Source organism: Apus apus, chromosome 2 (assembly GCF_020740795.1).
Source record: "Apus apus isolate bApuApu2 chromosome 2, bApuApu2.pri.cur, whole genome shotgun sequence".
NCBI classification, from domain to species: domain Eukaryota; kingdom Metazoa; phylum Chordata; class Aves; order Apodiformes; family Apodidae; genus Apus; species Apus apus.
The window spans coordinates 51,924,906-51,946,364 of record NC_067283.1 but is presented as its reverse complement, the minus strand read 5'-3'; the positions used below and the strand labels follow the sequence as shown (position 1 = coordinate 51,946,364).

Sequence of the window (21,459 nt, the reverse complement as noted above, 5' to 3'; positions counted from 1 at the left end):
CATGCTGCACTACTGTAATGAATCTATCTATTCTTCTATAAAGTCTAGTTTTTAATTATTTTGTTTTTTCCCCCACAAGAATTATTGTAAGGCATTTATTCAAACCAAAACCTTTGATGTGTTCTTTAGTTCACGGAAGTATTTCTTATATGCAAACTCTGAATTTACTTGAAATGCTGCATTCCCATCTATCCACTGTTACAACCAAAGTGCAACTAGTTTGTTACACTCAGTGAAATGTAGGACCATTTTTTTGGGCAGATAGAACTAGCAATATTAGTGACTTACTGAGCATCACGGGCCACAAGCAGTGTTTATGAAAGTATGAACTTCAGTGGATGTACCAACTCAGCTTATTGTACAACTGTTCAAACCACCAAAACTTTCCCATTCCTTGTGCATTGCAGTTAATAATAATTTGTTTCATTTAAAGAATAATTGTTTTGTCATTGCGTGACAATGAAAACAATAATGTGTGTCTCTATTCCTTTTCTAATACATATATTTTGTTGATGAAAATCAACTGTGTTGCGTCCTCTAATGTTGAGGTTTTTGTTTCAAGTTACTCCTAGATCTGAATTTGGTCTCTCCTTTTAATTTTTTTTTAAGTAGGCAAAATTATGTTATAATAAAAAAATTATCAGAAGAAAATCTTGTATCCTAAGAAACAAAGCAATTTTGCATGTTTGTTAAACGTGGCCACATTAAGCTACAGATCCATCTACCACCCTTGAAGAGCTGCCTCATTCCATTGCTAGAGCTGCCTCCATTTCTTCTCTCCTATGGTTTTACATGCCCTTGGGTTTTTTTGCATCTGAATTCAGGGAATGGCTCTTGCTAGCTGGACCACTAGCACCTGCAGGTGTGGGTGGAGGGATGGGGCCTCTCAAGTGGCTGGAGTTAAGTGAGGTGTTGGTTTGGAGATATTCAGGCCTCACTCAAGTCTATGGCAAAGCTCCGATGACTGGGGAAGTCACCATCGTGTCTGAGGCTGTTACATGTAGCTGGATTGTGAAAAAAAATCTGGGAAGCCTGTTTCTAAAAGAAGAGAAGGAAAAATTTGAAAATTCAAAATAAGAAACAAGTTTTATTTGCCTTCCGTCCTGCACTGAGGCATTCCCTGCAGCTATATTGTTATTTGCCTGACTGAAATCTTCCACTGTGCAAGCTAAATATTCTGTGGCATTTTTCCTCTTTTATTTTAAAGCAAATCGAGCTCTGTGTTTTTTGAAGGAGACACTTAAAGAAACTGTGAGCCAAGAGTAATACAATTTTATAGGGAAATACAACATTTTAAATCCATCAAATTGTCATCAGGGCCTACTTGCAGGGGTTGGTTATGGGCTGACAGAGAGAGCATCGTGGCTTCCTCTCAAAAGAAATACACGTGGAAAAAGTCCTCTTGCCTGGTGTCCCAGACAGAGGGCTCATTTGGCTTGTTAAAAGGCCATGCCATGGCTCCTAGAGCCTAAAGGGATGGTGGGCACTGTGGTCTCATGGCAAGCTGGGGGCCTGGCTGTCAGGCCAAGTCAGCTATCGCTCTGTGGCCCTTGGCTTTTCAGAATGGCTTTTCAGGCAGGGTATGGTGCTTGCTTTTGAGCATCAGCCTCAGTCTCTCTAGCTCTCCATCAAAAAAATAAGAGTATATACTGTAAAGTGGGATTTGGGAAGGTAGTCTTTAAAGCCTTGGCTCTAGCATTACAAAAGCCTCTTGCCAACTTTGTCACATAAGGCAGAAGAAAACTTCCAGACCTCCAGGGCCACGGTGCCTAGCGGTGTTTTGTTTTGACTTACAAACACCTGGGAATTATGGCAGGTCGAGTGCAAAATCAGGAAGAGGTGACATCTATTTACACTTCAGTATTTCCCCCCCTATATAGAGGGAAAACATTGGCTGGAAATGAAGGCCTGTGAATGGGATGGACATGCAACTTGCTGCATTTCATCCTTTGCAAGGGTGGGAAATTCAGCCCTAACAAAAGCAGGGACTTTAGGACATGCAGAACATTATTTTTCAGGAAATGCCAGAGGGAGAAACCTCATCTCCTTGGTCCTCTGGTTAAAAAAATGTTCCTATCAATAAACAAATACTTTTTTCCCCAGGCAAGGAGTCTCTGGCTCTGTAAGAGACAATATGTGGAGAGCGAGTGCTTCAGAGCCCCAGCGCTTTCTAACTAGTCTTGAGCAAATATAGGCTTAATTTCTCAGTGGAACTGCTGCCATGCATTTCCACTGGGAAACCCAAGTGTGCTTCTGGCCCTTCTGGTCTGCAGGGACACACATCTGTTTTGGTAGGACTCTGCCCAGGGTGACCTCAGCAAATTGTTTAAAGTCTTTTGTGATGTTAGGAAGGGACTGTATTTAATATATGAAGGAGGAATGGTGTGTGTGTGTATGTGAATACAATGTTTTGAAGAAATACTGTGAGAAGGCAGCAATTTATAATTCATTTATTTTGATGTTCAATAAGATAAAATGCAACTTAAAAGGATGTTGCTTGGTTCCAAAGAGGCAATTTGCTCATTCATGTAATTAAAATTTTTGTCATTTAACAGTGAGTTAATAGTGTTTACTTAAAATAAAACAACCCTAAAAAAATAATTCAGAATTTCCAGGCTATATGGTGAATATCTTTGGATCCTGAATTACTGTAATATACAGAAAGGGGCAAAATGCTGAAGCTGGGCACTCATTAGTATGGCAAATATTTGAAAAGAAAGCTCTGGGTAAAACCCTCAAAGGTTCTGATCCTGCTCTAAGTTTCAAATGCTCCTAAACTGAAAATGTTTGGATTAAGGCAGGATGGAGAATTATTTTCTTTTTTTAAATTTTTTTTTTTCTTCTTCCTCTCTCCCCATTCACCCCTCCCTTAATGTATTTTTAAAAACAGTTTTTTTCCTCTTCTGCAAAAGCATAAAGTAAAACTTGCTTAGGTTTGATAGAGGAAACGGTTGTTACATAAAATACAGAAACAAAAACTGTGGTGATGCTTGTTTGGTCCCCTGTGAACTGGGTGCTCTGAGTAAGTGGCCATTAATAGCAGCAAACCTGAGCATCCCCCAAACAAGAGTGTTGCCTGATCACTTAGAAATGCAGCACTCATGGGGCTGGTGAAGCATCCCTCCACCAGAAATGTTCCTGGGGGCTTTGGTGACCATCACTGCAGTGGAAAATATCTTATTTTGCCTGAGGTTTAGAGATGGGCCTGAGAATTAAACCTCCTAATGCTGAGTTGGTGGCACGTAGGCATTTGCTCCCGTTTCCAGCTGTTCTGCTCATGCTTCCAGAGGTAGAAAACTCTTCTGATGCACCTTTACTGAGGAGATGCTGCTGCTATCATGTTACCGTGATACTGCTCTTTTAGGGTCTCCCTAGGCAGCACGCCAGTTGTCCCCTCAGATTCAGGCCCTTGTTTTACTCCTCAGTGTGGGTGAGGAGGATGCCATGGTGCACACTGGTGTCAGATCCATTGGTAAAACCCAGGAGCTCTTATGTCTCTCTAGGTATGTCTGTAGTGGTGCAACTGTCTCAGGTGGAGAGTGTGTGCTGTGCCAGGGATAATAATGGTTTGTTTTCTTCCCTTCTCTTATCCAGAGTACAAGAAGAAGTATGGGGAAGAGCATGGCTCGTGCCAGGCAGGGATTGCAGGCTTCTTCACTGAGGTAAGCAAGGATGTACACATGGAAGGGGTGGGGTTGGTGAGAGGCTGTCCCGCCACATGACCCAGGAGGGGAGCCCCAAGAACATCTTGGGCAGTGGGCTGAGCAGTGAGCATAATCCCTTCCTGCCAGCAAACACCTCCTGCCTCATCCAGCCTTCTCAACATCTGCATCTTGCACAATGCCTGCCTAGTGATGAATGAATTGACTCTGGGAAGCATCCTCAGGGAATATTTTTGTAATTTAGATCCCAAAACTTGCATAGAGATATCTCTGTGTCTAGTATTAATTCTGTATTTTAAACAATGGTGTAAAACAGTCCTCCCTGAATGGCCTAATTTTTATATGTGTACATGTGTATATGCATCTGTGGGAATATATAAATGCATACGCATGTGCATAAGATAAACATTTTTTTAGTTCTTCAGTTCTTTATTTCAAAAAGATGGAGAAAAGTAACATGGCAAAATACATGCTCCAGAGCTAGTACAAATATCAGACCGTATTCTTTCCTGGAGAGAAGTATATCAGCTGTATTTTAGAATTAATGTATGTATTGATGTTTTTTTGTAATGTTTCATAGTTGTGTTTTTTTGGGGGCAGGTTTCTGTTTGTTTGGTTTGGGTTTGGGTTGGGTTTGTTTGTTTTGTTTTTTGGGGGCTTTTGGGTTTAGTTGTTATTGTTTGTTTTTTTATTTAGGGAGAAAAAAAGCTATTTTAGTGTCAGGCTCCTTGTTACTGTCATGTCAAACATATGCTCACACGTAATTATATATGCACTGGTCTGCATAATTTATTGTCCATGTCAATATAAGTAGAGTAAAGGTGTGTCCTCTCTGAAATAGCAGAAGGTGATGGCAGATGATGTTGCCACAGTGGCACTGTCTGATAACTGGATATTCAGCCAGCAGCAGCTGTTTCCTGGTTTGTCTGCTTTTCCCAGCCTGTTTCTGTTCCCATGCTTTAAATCCTCCTTTGCTACCCTAGTTCAAAAGATATCTTTGAACTTTCATTGCTTCAGCCCTATTGCAGCTCACTAAGCAGGAAATACAGATAAATGGCTTTTTGGGTCAAACAGACAAGCCCCTGCTGTATGTTCAGCACTGCTGATGGTAGTCGTTCCTGCCGGTAAGTGATCCCTTGACCTGAAGGGCATGGCTCTTCCCAAGGAAAAAAGCTGTTGCCAACCACATCCTCCTCTTAGGTTGGATTTGCAGTCCTGTTGCTGTAGTCTTGTTAGAAAAATCCCTTGTTTAACGTCTGCCCCTGACTGGAACTGGTAACCCAAAGGGGTCCCGAGTGTGGGAGCGTCTTCCCACAAGGATGGAGTTCACCCATAGCCTTGCATGGAATGAAGATATGAGGCAAAGCAGCTGTCCTCATGTCTCCAGGGATGGAGAACTTACCTATGCTTAATACTTCCCAGGTTTAATTTGTTCCCTTGCTGAAGATATTTAAATCCACATCCAGAAGTAATGTTTCCCTGCAAGGATGCTGAATGCTTTGGGACAACTTTTTTGCAATCTGTCTTGCATGTAAATGTACCTTTGGTTTTGATTCAAAAGCATTATCCATGAGCATCTACCTTTGGATTCTGGATCAAAATTTGCCTGATTCCTAGTCTTTTAAAATCGTAACTCATGCTGGATGTCTTTAGTGACCTATAATCGGGTTGTCTCTTGAAGAGCAGAGTGTGTCTGAGGACAGAGCAGAGTAAAATGTTCCAACTGTGACATAATGCACACCCTGCTTGTTGAGTGCATGGCAGCTCTTTAGTTTCATAGTTGTGCAATCAAAATTATTTGTGCCATATCATTCATGATTGGTTGGTATAGCACGTCAGCCAAAACTGAGGCACAGTCTAGCTGAGTGGTGGGTCTGGCTGGGCTGGAATGCTTCAGTCACTTCGTGGAGGTCTTCAGGTCTTCTGGAAGATGGTAGGGAAAGGCATCAGATGGAGAGAGATTTTTAGGAGGGCTGGATTAGCAGGAATGGTTACTAAGGCTGTGGAAGGTCTTTTACTGAAGTGGCAGAACGGCTGAGCTGAAATAGGCCAAAAAAGGGGAGACCATGCGTCTCTAGGGTGTGTGCAGTCACCTTTGTGTTTAGGAAGGAGATTCTCTACATGCACACAGAATGGAGATTGTTATAGATGAGCTTATCATTGGTGTTTCAAGTTAATATCCTGTCCCTTCTCCATTACTATGCAAAGCACAAAATTTTGTCCACTTTTGATTGTTATTTATTTTTTTGCCTGTGCTTTCTCTCACACCCTCTGTTTTTCTTTTTGTAGGAGCTGGTCATCATGGGGGCACCAGGATCTTATTATTGGACAGGGACTGTCAAAGTACTGAATCTTACTGACAACACATACTACAAGCTGAACGACGACGCTGTGATAGCCCGGCGGTACACGTACCTTGGTAAGCAGCTCTCTGGTGCTCACTGTGGGAATGGATCCATCCAAATACATATTTCAAAGCTGTGATGCTATAAAGTTGATAATGATTTATTTTTTTGCTGGTCTAGAGTATATCTATGAAAAATGTGAAAGTAAGAATGTCCAAATTAAAGGATTACCCACCTGGAAAGAAGTACAAGCAAAGAAGCCAAAATATTCCATGTTTGTTTGCTTGTTTAAAAAACAACAACTTTGCTTTTTTTTTTTTGCCCTGTGATGGACAAATTATTTTTCATGGTTTAGGCTGTGTGTCCACTTACATCTGTCTTTAAAATGGGTACAGCACATAATTACAGAATGCATATTCAAATACACATTTATTTCAACAAAAAATAGCACCATGTGAGTCGTTTGCAACAGGAGGTTGTGAAAAGATTGCTATAGGTTTGAGTTAATCTTTAGCTCAGTTGGCTTTACTTGCCCTAAAATCAGCTAATGTCCCAAATAAACTTAATTTAAAGGCATCTACCCCAACCCCAGTACCTAAGACTGTTGAGACCTGGAAGGCATTTCCAACAGTCAGTAGTTTGGTATTGTATGACTAAAGACTCCCATTGACCTTTCTTTTACCCCTTAAGCTTTAATCTTTAAAAACAATGGAAGATGCTGTTTGGCGATAGCTAAATGAGGAGTGTATATATACGTATTTAAGGACATAAATAGATTTTGCCACTGATAGGCCTGAGTTATGGTGTTCACCATTGTAGACAAGAGTCTCATAATTTACAGCAGAAGAGCAAGGCAAACACAGGACAGCCATAGAAGGAAAGTACTCTGCTCTCCTTTAGTTATTATATATCATTTTAATATATCAAATAAGACTAAATCTTTGATCTTCTTCTTTCAAATACACTCTTGCTTTCTTTGATCTATCTTCCCATTTTGCTTATTGTTTAAACAGAAATTTTTTTAAGCCATTAACTTCTCTGACCCCTTTGCCTACTGTCCTCCGCCTTCCTTCCCAACCAAAAAGGAATGTAATTTTCCAAGCCTTCCTGGGCAGTGATTTTAACTAGAGGATGATCTTCTGCCTGGTCTCTGGGACTGCTTTTGTCTGATGGGATCCTTCTCTGTGGATGATGTGGTTTCTTTGCTCTATTTGTGTCTGCCTGTCCCTGTTATAGCGCTTCCCGTTCTGGACTTGTGGTTACCAAACTACTCCCCGTACCTGCTTCATGTGTCCGTTGCCAAGCTCCACGCACACCTTCCTTCTCTCAGCTTTTGGAACAGTATTGGAGGGTATACTGTTGTTTCCCACCTCCTTGAGCTCTTGAGCTGAATATTGGCACATTCTGCTCAGAAGAGTTGCTGAACGCTGAGTATGCAATCAAGGAGCAGCCAGGAAACCCAATGAGCGTGATCCAACTGGCTGACCCTGTTTCTTGGGCTCTTTCCTTTCATGAGGCTTTATGTATGTATATGTGTATGTATGTATTTGTTTATTTATTTATTTGTTTGTTTCCTCTCTCCCTCCCCACCCCACCTCCCTCTCAGGATATGCAGTGACAGCAGGTCATTTCTCTCAGCCGACTACCACGGACATTGTAGGAGGAGCTCCCCAGGATGGAGGCATCGGAAAGGTGTGGCTTTTTTTGTCAAACAATAATGTGGTAGGATGCAACAGGGCAAAAAAGTAAATATTGATGCAGTTCCCACGTGCCTGAGAAGCCAAGAGATTTGTGTTCATGAGGTAGTTTGGAGCACTGAGCAGGTGAGAGGTGAGGTAGTCTGAAGTCATCAATTTTTCTCCACCTCTTCTTCCTTCTGGTGCCTCACATCCCTCCTCCCTCACTTTCCTCAGCCTCCCACTGAATCCTAAAAGGAGTTATTTTAACATGACACTGGCAAGATTTATTTCACAGCACTTCTGTTTGGGATTTGTAACATATAGGTATCACTTTAACGTTGTCTGAAAAAAGAAAAAACAAACTTGGAAAAGAGAATTTGTCTTCTGCTTTTTTTCTTCATACATTTGACAATGCTTCACATATGGACTGTTTCAGCATTTAATTCAGGGTAACATCTCTAATAGCATGAAATGCCATTTACTGGGCAATTTGATGTCCCTTTTAAAACTTAATAATATGCTCATGTTTAGTGGATTAGAATGTGGGTTTCTGGCAGCTGTACTTAAAAATCTCCATGATAGACTCTTGAGAAGCAAAAAAGCAAAAAAAAGGTTTTCTTGTAGGCATACATATGTTTGATGTCCTAAAAATATAAGGAAGTGAATGACTAGATGAGGGTGGCTGGTGAGTTAGGTGTGCCTTTTTGTTCCGGTGTTGTACCCAGCTGCAGGGTACAACAGGAGCAGGGTGAGGTCTGTGATTCCTATACACTTCTCAACCAAAGCTGGAGAATCTGGAGTTGGGGGAGAGAGGGAAAGCGTGAGAGGGATCTGCTTTTGCCCCTCTGTCTTCGTAATCTGTTCCTTTTGGAGCCTGCTGCCACCATGTGCTTAAGCAGAGATGTCCTGCAGCCCCCTTCAATCTTCCTCCCTCTGGCTGTTCTGCTGCAACATCAGTTGTAACCGAGTTGTAGCAATACGCAGTGAGAGGTCTACATTACTAGCAACAGTATCCCTTGGCTTAAGCAGATTATTTCTGGCAGTAACACTGTCCCAGAGGGTAGCAGTGCAAATGGGGAAAATGGAATAAAAGCAAAGGATGAATTTGGTACATATACCTGATTTGGCATGACTAGGACATATGGGATATAATAGAAGCTCAGTTTCTACTCAGAAGATGTATCTTGGAAATACACAGTTTCCTCATCCTAAGTACTCTGTTATAGCTGCTCAGATGCACCTTCTTTCCAACCCATTTTCTCTGTGGAACCCATTTAATCTCTGTACAAGGAGGGAAAGAAAAAACAGCTGCTAACATGAGATCCATGAGAAAGCAGCTGACTCTTTAGCTTAAAGGCTCTTGCTGTAGTTGCAAAAACTCCCATTATTCTCCCTTGGCCTGGGATGTGGGTAGCAGGAACACATGGCAAAGGGGTGGTAAGAAGTGTTGAGTACTGGACATTACACTGAGCAGTCCTGTTGTGCTTTCCACACTCTCTAATAAGCTAATCCTTTCCACTTCCCTGAGAGAAAGCGATTAGCTTTGTTGCACTTCTTTCCCTGAGATTAAAGCCAAGACACTTAATGAGACTGAGTAATTTCTCCAAAGTCAATAGGAGTGTTGTTAGTAAGACTGGGATTGGGGTTGTGACACCTGGCAATGTGCTCTTGCTGCTAAACATGCCTCTGCACAACCTGGGGAGTCCTTTGTATCTAGAGCAACTCTCCACAGTAAATCTGGGCTGTGTTCTCAGCTGAAAACAGCTTTGAACTCTGTCCCACCACCTATTAATAACTCTCCACATAGTCAACTATGTCAAGTGCTTGGCTCTGCCATGTGGCCTTGGAAGTAAGGGGTCTTCTGTCCTGCAAACGGCATGAGCACCTGCTAGGGAGAAAGCCTGAGAAATGCTGGAGGAGTCTCAAACACTGACTGAGCCAGCCTTTCTGTCAAAGAGTCTCTTTCTACAGTCCAGGTGTTTTAGATCTTACATTTTGGTATGAGATCTGTTACTGAACTTGCATCAATACTATTAGCTCCAGGAGCTCTTGGTAAAATAGTTTTTCTTGTGCAAATGAGCAATGGGTAGACTGTGTTTTAATAGTTTTCTGATTTACGTATGGTTTGGGACAGAAAAGGTGTAAATGCCAGGTGTGGTCTGGTTGCAGTCTCTATTCTGACCTTCGCTAAAGCACAGTCACGTTTGCAGTGCGGCACGTGCAGGTGTGTGTCCCTGAGAAGGGAAGGCTGGGTAAGGGGAGGGGAACAGGGTTGTGCCTTCTCACCCTTTTGCACTGCTCATTTCTAGGCAGTCTGTAGATGACACTGGGTTGAGAGTTGGAAAACTGCTTTACCAAACACTTTAAAATACTCATATGTGCACCAAAAAAGTAGATGACAAGATACTGTTCAAGCATTTATTGTGTTAAGAGGCCTGTGATTCATCAGGAAAATAGGGAACTCTGTGTTTTGTCTTTTAAAAGAAGACTCAGCAATGAAGTGGTCTTGAAATTGGGTCTTGGCAATAGCCATGGCCATGATCGTGATCTAGGTATACCAAGAAAGCACCAATGCTATACCATTATATACTTTGTAGTTAGTATTGTGTAACCTTTTCCTTTTCTCACTTTTCAGGTTTATATTTTCAGAACAGACAGACAATCAGGCTCTTTAATAAAGATTTTTCAGGCTTCAGGAAAAAAGGTGAGCTTTTCTGTGTTTGTGTATTCTTTTAAGGGGCAGAGAAAGGGGAAATAATGGCAGGGTGATCTCAGAGCATCATTTTCATTCCACTGCTTCATGAGTTGTCAAGCAAATTCTTTCTTCTTGTGTTCTGTACAACCAACTACAGACCAGCCATGTGCTCTTTCTCTGTAGAGGTCATGACTGCAATGTCTGGTCAATGCCCATGGGACTGAAATTAAAGTTTCTCTTTAGCATTACACAAATGTAACAGCAGCTTCTGCTGCTGCCTTCTGAGACATGGGACATGGGGTGCCAGGTGAGCCTAGTGGCAGAGATTTTGTCTTGGGAGATGTGGGTGTCCTGGAGCTTAATTTAATACATGCTGTTTTGGGAAGGAGCAACTTTATTGCCTTCTGCCATGAACCAGTCCTACATTTTGCTCTTAGGACTGCTGTCTTAGAGCTGACCTCCCCCCCCCCCTCACCCATGAAATTTAGTGAATGCTAGTGAGATTCAGCTCCCACAATGCAATGTTCTGTTTTACTGGGGAGCAGCCTATGTTCTTCACTGGGGGCTTGCTGGAGATGTGTTGCAGGGGAAAAAAAGTATGTCCAACTATAGATAACAGTAAAAAGATGCCTTATTTGGGAATAACACAGAAAGGAAAAGGTCCTCCTTACCTGAGGTTGCCTGTGTTCTCTTGGAAGGAGAGGAAATACAGTAGAAAAAGGTTATTGGTGGCTTCCGGTTCTAGGAAGACCTACCATCCTCAGAAAGATCTTAAGTGTTTGACTGTATCATCAAGCTGGGAGTGTTAGCACGTTTTGTAATTTTTCCCCTACAAAACACAGCTGTGATCTTTAAAAGCATTCCTGGAATAAGGGAAAGCTGCAATAACGTGTAGGTGGATAGTATGACTTGTATTTTAGGGCCTCTCCAAAATTTGTCTTTCTCTGCATTAGCAGAATTGTAGACATCCTGAAAGGAAAAGACCTCCCAGTTCATCCAGGGCATCTCCTGTGTTTGATTGCTTCCTGTTAATTTCTTTCCCTGTTGACTTTTAAGTGTCCCTGAGGTTGTGCTCCTCAGCCTAATGAGAAGAGCTATCAGGAAGTATCCAGGTCTCAGCCAAAAACTTTCCTTTTTCAATTTTCTTGCATTATTTTTATATGTAACTTAACTTACCAAGTATTTACATCCTTCAATTACAACTGTCATCTCTTTCCCCATTAGCATCTGTTTTCTACAAATTCTCTAAAATCCAAACGAGAATTTTCTTTTAAAGACAAGGCTGACCTAAATCATCCTTTCTTTATTTTGTTATTGAAATATAGCCAGATGTGCTCAGAAATGAGCCCTGCCTGGAAATGAGCTCTCACAAAATGCTGTGTCCTTCTTAGTGGTGTGAAAGTTCTCTGCTCTCACATTCTTGTTAGTCAGACATTAAAGCAGGCCACTTTCTTCCTTCACTTTTTCTTTGCTGGAGGCTAAACTAGGAAATGAAATGCAGGCAAGAAAAAAGGAAGTTCAGTGCCTTGTTACAAATGTTAAGTGCACAAACTTCAGGTTCTCACAGCACCATGAACTCAACCATGCTGCAGACGTACCATGTTGCAGTTAAGTAAATAACAGCCTTTCCTTGAAAACTGCCTGAATACATAGTGAAATGCTTTTCATAACTTTCGCTCCTTACCCATGAGAAATTTGTTTTAAAACCTTAGTGGATTAAAAAAATAAACAAATAAAAAATCCACAAGGGAGCTTAAGCTACAAAATAACTGGTGTCAAATGATGTTTGAGGTCTGACCTTAAAGCCACACAAACACAAAAAGTCTGAATTGTGAACTGAAATTCTATCCTTAAGTCACCCCACTATATGTATTTAGCAGCTTTTAAATCTTAAGGACTGCATAGAATTAGAGGTGCTGCTGCCCCTCTCCCAGAGTGCCCAGTAGCTTTGGCTTCTGCATCTAAACTTATCAGGCATGGAAGGCAGTGGGTCAGAGATCCCCCATGAGGAATGGAAAAACATGCAAGAAATGTGATTCATTCTTTTTAACCAAAGTAATTATTTCTGTAGTCTCAATTTTTCCTACTATGTAAACAGCTCTCAATTTCAAATAAGAAGTGGTATCTTTCCAGTTTCCCTGTGGAAGTTGTTTTTAGTTTTGAGACTGATTTGTAGTTGGCCTTAAAGAGCATGCCTGGGGGTACCTTAGAAGAAGTGGATGAAGTAAGGGTGAAATATCATTCTTGCTTTTGATTTTCTTTTTGTGTATGTCCTTTGAAATTCATAATGTGGGTGCTGGCTGGCAGACTGTTAGCATTTAATGTTGATCCATATTAAAAGTTATGTCATTAAATGAATGTGTTTCTTAAATGTAAGTAATTCAGCTTTCTCAAGCAGTAGTAATGGGAGATTGAAAGTGGCTAAGGTTTGTGTATCACTTGAAAAGCTTTTATTGAATGTCTTCTTTCTGTGTCAACTCACCTGCCTGTACATGAGAGGAAAGGCTGTGATCAAAACCCACAACCAGTGCTGCTGTTTGAAGGTGATTGATACAAATTGATAAAAGTAGAACAGGGGAAGACAGTCTGTGATCAAGAGGTAATTTTAGATGCCTCTTTTTATGGGTACCCTAGCCCTTGACTATTTTTCTTTTTTCTTTTCTTTATTTCTTCAAATAAAGATCTGTGGTATCCGGCTTCAAATCTGTTTAGGAAGTCTGGCTCTGGGCATAACTAATCACTAGCCAGGTCTTGGTTTGGGAAACTTATTTCACCCCTTCCTTTAAGCATTTGACAAGTGAAAGCTAGAGTGAGAAAGCTCTTTAAGTATCTCACTTAAGCATGTCCCAGGTTATGAATTTTAATCAGTTGGTAAAGCATCCAAGCCGATGCAGTGTTACAGTAAAGTGTTTCATTCCTGCCAGAATTATCCCCCTAAGCTTTCTCTGTAGGAGTGCTTGTGAGTGATAAAGCAGCAAGTCATCATTTAAAATTTTTAAAAAAAATAAATTAAAAACCACCTAAATTATTTCCTCCTGTATGTGGGCAGATACTGAATGCTTTGTTGTGACTCGACTTGGTTACAGATGGGCTCTTACTTTGGCTCCTCCTTATGTGCAGTTGATCTGAACTCTGACGGGTTGTCAGACCTGCTGGTCGGAGCACCTATGTTTTCTGAGATCAGAGATGAGGGTCAAGTCACAGTCTACATCAACAGAGGAAACGTGAGTATGTACAGGAGATGACTTGGTAAGGGGTGTGGGTCTGGGCAGGGTAACACTGATGTCCTTCCAGCATTGCACGGTGAAACTCAGTGTCTCAAATAGTGGGCCTCTGGATGTCTCTAGCAGAGCATGAAGTCACGGAAAACTCATCTGGTGTCATGGTTTCCCAGACACCAGCCCACATTCATCAGAGAGCTGTGAATCTTTTGAGGAGGTCTGGGAAAGTTTCTGGTTTTATGTTGAAACTTTGTGGTGTTTGTGGCTTTACATGAATTTGATGCCAAAGCCAAGTAAGAGTCAGCAGCTTTGACTGAGTTTTCCTTTGTGTTTTGGGTGGTCACTGGGACCGACGCATCAGAACAAAAATGTCTGGGGATTTAGGAGTCCCTGTGAAGAGAACCCAGAGATTGAATTCACTGTATCTTTTTATTATATCCCGTGTTTAGCCTTTAATGGAAAGGTCTTATCAGTTGGTACTGTAGGATTTCATGTGATCCGACAGCAGTCTAAGAAAAGTCTAAACTTTCTTGAGTCGGCAAAACAAGATATTTCTCTTGTTGTATTTATGGGAAGATGATTATTGTTTACCTATTATTATGTATTGAATATTTAGGTCAGAGTTGTTAAGGACTAAAATAAAACTGATTTGCTTCATCAGTATTATGTGAACTTTAATGTATAAGATTTGTTTATGCTAGACTTAACATTTACCACAAGTCCAATAGGCAGTGTTTGTGAAAATTCAGAATAGATTTTGGTGTAATTTTATTTTCTATTATCACTCATCCTTTAAACAAGCTTTACTTTTGCAGTTTGATCCACATGCTGTCCCACCTCTTATATTGCAGTATTGCTGCTGGGTCCTCAGGTTAGGGTCCAGAATGCCAGGGAGATAGTACGTAGGATTTCCTGCTTACAGTGAGAGCATACAAGGGTTCATTTTTATCTTTTATAAAACAGTCAAGAAGCTAGTAGGAGCTTCTTGTACACTTGCAGCAAAAATTCTTTGCAGTGGCAATGGCTTGCAGGTTTGTGGGGTTTATTTCGGGGTTTGGTCATTTAAAAACCTGTCTAATTCTGCAAGCACCATTGCTTAAGAGGTTGTTGCAGTGGATTGGAGAAAACTGCATTTTAATACAAGCATGCATAGTGATGCTAGATTTAATACACTTATATTTTGTCCTTTCCTGTGAAGACTGCAAAGACATAAGTTGCATATACAGGCCAGCCTGTCTCCCCTCTGTTGTGCATCAATTTCATTATGTGGGATTTTCTTAAAGTCAGCAACTCCCTGCAGCCAAGAAAAGATTTTATTACATGTTCCAGAGGGCAGTTTACTCTCATTCACAAAGGAAGCAAAACCAAAACAAAACAACCCTTGAGGTGGGTACAGAGCTGGATTGCATAACTAAATGTTGTTTTCTTGTGGAAATGTTCCTTTTCCCTTGAGGGAAGACTGCAAGAGACTAAAGCTTATGTATCTGACCAGAAAGTGGGTGGGCAAGAAATACCAGATCCTTATAAGGCTTCTCATGGCATAGGAGTACAAAGCTACTTTATTCTCAACTTTCCTCTGTCTCTTCATTTCATTAAATCTCTTTCCTCATTCTTCATTTCAGAAGGCTTTCTGGGGACTTTGCTTTAATCTTTCTGTCCAATACTTTAAAAAGTTTTTAAATTGAATTGCTCAAATGTTCTTTGCTTAGGGGAAAATTCTCCTTAACTCACTGGAGTTTAGCTGAATAAGCCTGGACTGAGGATTTCACTCCCTGGATGTAATCTGCCAATAGAGCAGGCTCTGGGCTGTTGCATTTTAGGCATCTGGAAACCTTCAGGAGCTCACCAAGCCCTGTGACTGTATTTAGTTACATCATCATGCTATCGTTTAGTTAATTTAGCATTTTAGTTATATCACTCATGCACTTCTTCCCCCCACCCTTAAAACTAAAAGAAGGTTAGAAATCCAAATAAATTAGATTTCTAGCACCCAGCTGATCTGTATGCAGTGAGGGCAAGAGTCAGGCTGCAGCCCTGCCCCAGGTGCTTCCCACAGCACGTGTGGCAGCTCCCACAGGGAAGGCTCGCCTTGTGCAGGGCTTGCACCATTTCCCTGACTCTGTTTTATTTCCTGCTTGCTAGGGAGTGCTGGAAGAGCAGCTCGTCCTGGATGGTGACAGTGCCTACAATGCACATTTTGGAGAGAGCATGGCTGCGCTCGGCGACATTGATGATGATGGCTTCCCAGGTCAGTGTGATTTCCTCCTGGGCTGTTTCTCTGGAAATGCTAGTGGGGCTGGTGACACTGCAAGTCTCCTCCCATGGCTGGGTGCTGCAAGGCATCCATCACTCCTCCGGACCTGATCAGTACCTGCACTCACACTAAGGATAAATGTGCTTGCGTAGGATTTGTTTGCTAAAGTCTTTTGTGGGTGATTGTCCTTAATGCGGGTTCAGTCCACATCCACACAACTAGCACCCCAATCTCATTACCATTGCTTTGCTTTCCCTGCTGTTGCATTTTCTTCTTCCCCGTAAGGTTTATAAACAGCTTTAGATACCCACACTCCAAACAAAACCTATGTCTGACTTTCCTTCTTTCCCATTTCCTTATGTCTTCACGTGTCTCCAGTTTTGCTGACATAATCGTGTTTCTCATAATGAAGTGTAATTAAGAAGTAGCTTCTCACTCCTGTTACAATGTACTCTAATGATTTATCTTCTTTGGTTTATTCTATTCCTGCTCCTTTCACAGGCCCCTCAGTGTGAGGCCACGTGCTGTGATAGCAATTGGTGAGAGCAAAGTGTTGATGCTGGCACCTTTTCTGTCCTGATTTCTGGCAACACAGATTAAGGACTTTCAAGCAAAGGCTGACTTAGTGTGAGCCTGGATTTATTTCTTCCAGGATTCTCAGGGTGCAGTATCCCATCAAGCCTAACCCAACCTCACTGCAGGTTGCCCTTACAAATAGTGCGTATACTGTTCCTCTGCACTTGGACATGCATTTGGGTGTTTTTGCTGCTGCTTGTGGGTCAGTTGTGGTGATGAAGACACTGCAGACTGAGTTGGATCACTCCCTGTGTATGAAACCATTGGAAAGAGGTTAATTTTAGCACCTGTGTAGTCCCTAGATCCAACCAGAGGAGGAGAATGGGAGGTGTGATCATTCCTTCTGCGGGCTTTTGCACTTAAATTGGATCAAAAAGTGCACCTGTAGTAGCCTTTTATTTTTCCAGCCTATCCATTTAGTGTATCCAGCCTCATTTTGGAGCCTAGGATGCTCAAGCAAACTGAATGTAGTGCTACAATGAATGTTCTGCTGATGCTGTCTTGGTTCACAAAGCTGATATTCCCCTGGATTGGAGATTTTTATGTGAAAGGATTTAAAATTAACTTTTTGAGCATGGTTGCTAGTTAATAAACACACATTTCCATAACAAGCACATGTTTCTAATTAGGCACAACATAGCCACATGCATGTGCAAATTCATATACATTTGTATTTATTTTTTTTAAGTTTATATTAATATGAGCTCTTCATTAAATCAAACAAGTTCCTTCTCACCAGGTTCACATGAGATGCTGATCGTCTTTGTTGGGAGCTATTTTCCTATGGATAGCTGGCTTCTAAAATTGGGAAAAAGTTGGATTAATGGAATGGATTGTGACATGTTTGTAATCTGTACTGTTTTACAGATGTTGCCATTGGAGCACCTAAGGAGGATAACTACATAGGAGCAGTGTACATTTACCATGGGGATGCCAATGGCATCGTACCTCAGTACTCTATGGTATGTGACACAATCATTTACCATACCTTTCTGAAATCATTTTTCCAGGGCCTGCAGAAATAAACCATACTGAGAGGTCCCATAATAAGTAGCCTCATCATTGCCCTGGTTCTCAGTCCTGGTTTGAAGATGACTTCTTCCAGAGTTTGTCCCTGCCTATCTCTAGGGTAAAATTCTGTTAGTCAGGACATATTTTTCACTGTCTTGTGTTACAGTTATCAGCTGTTCTTACACTTGCATGAAGTAAATCAATTATGATTTAAGGGAACATAGTTGAGCATATACATTACGAGGAGGCCAGTGGGGAGTTGGGAAGCTGCACTTTCTTCCTGCAGAAGCAGGCTTAGTAAGAAGGAAGAGGTACTAAGTTTTCTTTTGTGCCCTGCAGAAGCCTCTTTAACCATCTTGTTGGCTCTCTCCTTGGCGTGTGGCAATGAATCACAAGGCTGTTCTTGGGTGCCATTTCCCTGTCCATTATTTATGAAGCCTTATCAGCTGGGATATGCTATAGCATCTTGTACAAAGATGACACAGTGCAATTTAGCTACTGTAGCCAGGCAGTAGAGAAGATAAATTTACGCTCATGCTGCCCAACATGTGTCCCCTAGTCTCTGTCTAGCACATTTCTTTTTTTCAGAGAGCCAGAGTGTTCCCTCCCTCGCTCCGAGTGTTTGAAGTTGTGGTTGTTTTGTTTTGTTGCTGGGTGGGATTCTTCACAGTAAATCAATTTAAGTAGAATTAAAGAGGTTAGTGGTTATTTTGGAGACTCTTCTAACAGACCATAGAAGTTTAGCCCTTCTCCCTTTTGCCATGTATATGCCATGCACTGCTTTTTAGAAAAAAGAAAGTTAAATGACTCTATGTGGATACTTCTGAAACATGCTATTGTGTGGCATGTGGAGGATTCTGCCCGTTTCTTGCTGAGAACCACTGGCTGGGAGGTTCTTTGGCTGTTGAGAAGCCTGGAGCTTTCCAACTGTTGCTGCAAAGGATAGAAATACTGTGGGGTTTTTGTCATTCATGGGAAAATTTTACATTTTTGGAAGATGCCAGATCATCAGGGTGGGATGCAAAACCTCCTGCTTACAATATCTCCCTCCCCACTGGAGCAAGGACATCAGATGTGGTGTATGCCTCTGCACCTGGTCAAATCCCAGCTGAAGAGGGTAACATTCCATCATTGCCTTGTGTCCCAAGGCAGCCAAGGGGGCACCACTTTCAGGCAATGTCTGTGCTATTTCCCAGTGTCTACTGGAGTTCACCATGCACACCATCAGTTCTTCTCCAGTGTGCAACCAAGAGAGCTGTGTAACAACTTCAGCTCCTTACCTACCTGCCCTAGCTTTGAACCCAGAGGTTAAAGACTTCTTGTATCCTATTACTATACCCCTGAGGTAACTTCATGCCCTGGTTTTCCTTTTTTAAATAAGCTGAGGTGGGGGGGCTGCAGGTATATGTTTTCATCCTTTCCATTTTGTTAGCTTCCCCCACACACCTTTTCTTCATTTAAATTGCTGGTCAGTGTTGTTCCCTCAAGTCCCTTTAGCAGTTTTAGTAAAGGCTATGAGTAGAAGCGGCTTAATTGGCTTTGTGGCCTGCTATTCTCATTCATGGCACTTGAAAGCAGAGCAGTGTTGTACCTCTGCCTTCTAGTCTCTAATAGTTTGCAGATGTCCCGCTGGGATGTTTGCAGGCAAGATTTACCACCCAAACTGGGACCCCCAAAAATGTCATGCAAGTGTAATGCTGAGAGGAAGTTACTTCCAATTCTCTTAATCTTATCTGCCCATGAGTAGGAAAAGAAGATCTGTACACAGCAGAGCACTGGTTTTCCTTTAAACTGGCTGTCAGGACTGCAGGATATCTTTCTTCCTCTCAACTTGTCTTTTTTTCCATGAATTTCCTGTCTGACCTTTTGTCCAATATTATGTCCTTTTATGGGAGAGCCAGGAAAAGCTGGTCACATGTCACAAGCTGTGAAGCACACCAACAGCCTCAAAATTACTTTGTGGGATAGGTTTCCTCTGTCTTTAACTTCTGCAGTCAGATGTGGGTTTGAGTTCAGGTCTCGCATTGGTGGCCCAACATAATGAATGAGAGCTGGGAGACATCTGATTGCCTTCTTAGAAAATGAGATTTTGATGTATTAATTTGCTTCAGACAAAGGCATTTACAATTGAAACCTTTTAGAGAAAGTTTTTGTGTTAGTAATTAAAAAAAAAAAAAGAAACTATGTTAGAAGTTGATTAATCTTTGCACTGGGGAGGCAGAAATGAGATACAGCTTCCAGACTGACACAAAATACTGCGTAATAGCTGATGGAAACCAGAATTTCCAAGTGGGATGAAAATTAATCATTTTGACTTTGAGTATGCTGGCAAACTTTGTAAAAAGGAATAGTTGTGCAGGATTTTCTGTTTCAGTTAATCACTAATTTTGTTAAGGTGCCACTTGAAACTTTGATATACAATACTGAAGGTACTGCAGGGAAAAAAAAAAAAGATAAAATCTCTAGGGTGCAGTTAAATTTCCACTCCCATCCCCCTCCAAGAAATCTGTTTGATGTATTCTTTATTTTTCTGGGTTCTGAATGAGGGTTGTAGTGCAGGTGTGTTTTTCAGTCCAAGTCAACACTGGCCTCCTCCTAGTCCAGAGCAGAAGGGCTTCCTGCAGTCAGCAGCCTTCCTGCTCAGGGCTGCGTGGGTGAAGTGCTAGCCTGCAGATGTGTGGCACTCCCATGGAAAAGAGCCCTGGTGACCATGAAAATCGGTCTTGAAGGTTTTTTTGGAGGTTTTTTTTGAGTTTTGGTTTGGTTTTTTTTTGTGTGTGTGTGTTACTGACTGATTTCACTTGTGTATTTTCCTCTTCAGAAACTGTCTGGGAAAACCATAAACCCAATGCTGCGGATGTTCGGCCAGTCCATATCAGGGGGAGTTGATATGGATGGCAATGGTTATCCAGGTATGTCCAGTCTCTGGCAGAGAGAACACTGGGAAACACAGCAGCAGGCTGAGCAAACAACAGAGCTGGTTGTTTCCAGGTTGCTGGTTCCTGTCATTGCAGGAGGCCGACAAAGCTGAGCATTTTCTTCTCTTTCCTCTCCATTATTTGAAGCTCCCAATAAGAAGCAAAGATATTTGAAGGGAGCAACTGGCTGATTTAAGTCAGAAAAATGCCTTTAAAAAAAATATATGCTCTGTAATTTACCAGCTGACTTGAAAGAACTGAATTCTGTGCCTCCTTTTTAACTGTCTCAATGTTACAAAAATTTCAGATATGACTGTTGGAGCCTTCTTGTCAGACAACGTGGTTCTTCTAAGGTGAGCTCAAAGTCTTTGTCATCTGCTGTTGCCTTCTTTTTATGTCTGTTTTCTGTTTACACCTTATATCTAAGTCCTCCACCACTCCAATTTTCTCCCTAGTTCATTGTGTTCAGAAAAAGCAAGCTAGATTACTTTTTAAACAGAACCTTAGACATGCATGGTGTCAAAGAATGCACGATCTAATTTGAACGGCGTAGCGAGGTACGACAATACGTGGCACTCCCAGGGCTATGAAGAAAATAAAGGGTTAGGAGCCGGAAGGAGATGTGTTGCATCTCAGTGCCTTTTTAGAAAGGTTGCTCTGAATTTGTGAGAAGGCTTTTTTATTATTCTTGCATTTGCATAAAGTAAATAAATCATGATTTAAGGGAACACAGTGGAGCAAAAAGCCAGCTGCGTGTGATGCTGGGATGTAATTTTGCAAGTTATAATGGAACGCAGAATGAAATAAGAGTCTTCAGGGAAATGAAATGCGGAGACGTTTGCAATGCATACAGGATTTGGGCTGCTCTTTTGAGTGTATTAGTTAAGTGCAATTGCTTGTTTCATCTGATGGAGAGAGGTGTGACAGCTTGGTTCACCAAATTATGGAGTTGGAGAGTTAGAGTAGGAGCAGGGCTGAGATGCACAGGCCTGTGGAAGAGAATGTGAAGTATGAATTTTGGCTGCAGCTCCGCTGTTACACTCGTTAATATTTAATAGAAAAATCCTGTCAATACCTAGATGTCATTAGAAGTCACTA

General features: G+C 41.5%; 1 protein-coding gene across 2 annotated transcripts in view; it reads left to right on the top strand.

Annotated features, from left to right (window-relative positions):
• Positions 1-21,459, top strand: part of ITGA9 (integrin subunit alpha 9) — a 226,490-nt gene that overhangs the window by 20,806 nt on the left and 184,225 nt on the right. For both annotated transcript variants that reach the window (XM_051611862.1, XM_051611861.1), the window contains exons 5-13: positions 3,595-3,662; positions 5,952-6,081; positions 7,614-7,699; positions 10,322-10,390; positions 13,468-13,605; positions 15,745-15,850; positions 17,300-17,394; positions 20,265-20,355; positions 20,669-20,714. In XM_051611862.1, the coding sequence (XP_051467822.1) occupies positions 3,595-3,662; positions 5,952-6,081; positions 7,614-7,699; positions 10,322-10,390; positions 13,468-13,605; positions 15,745-15,850; positions 17,300-17,394; positions 20,265-20,355; positions 20,669-20,714 (829 nt within the window). The remainder of the gene's footprint in view (positions 1-3,594; positions 3,663-5,951; positions 6,082-7,613; positions 7,700-10,321; positions 10,391-13,467; positions 13,606-15,744; positions 15,851-17,299; positions 17,395-20,264; positions 20,356-20,668; positions 20,715-21,459) is intronic.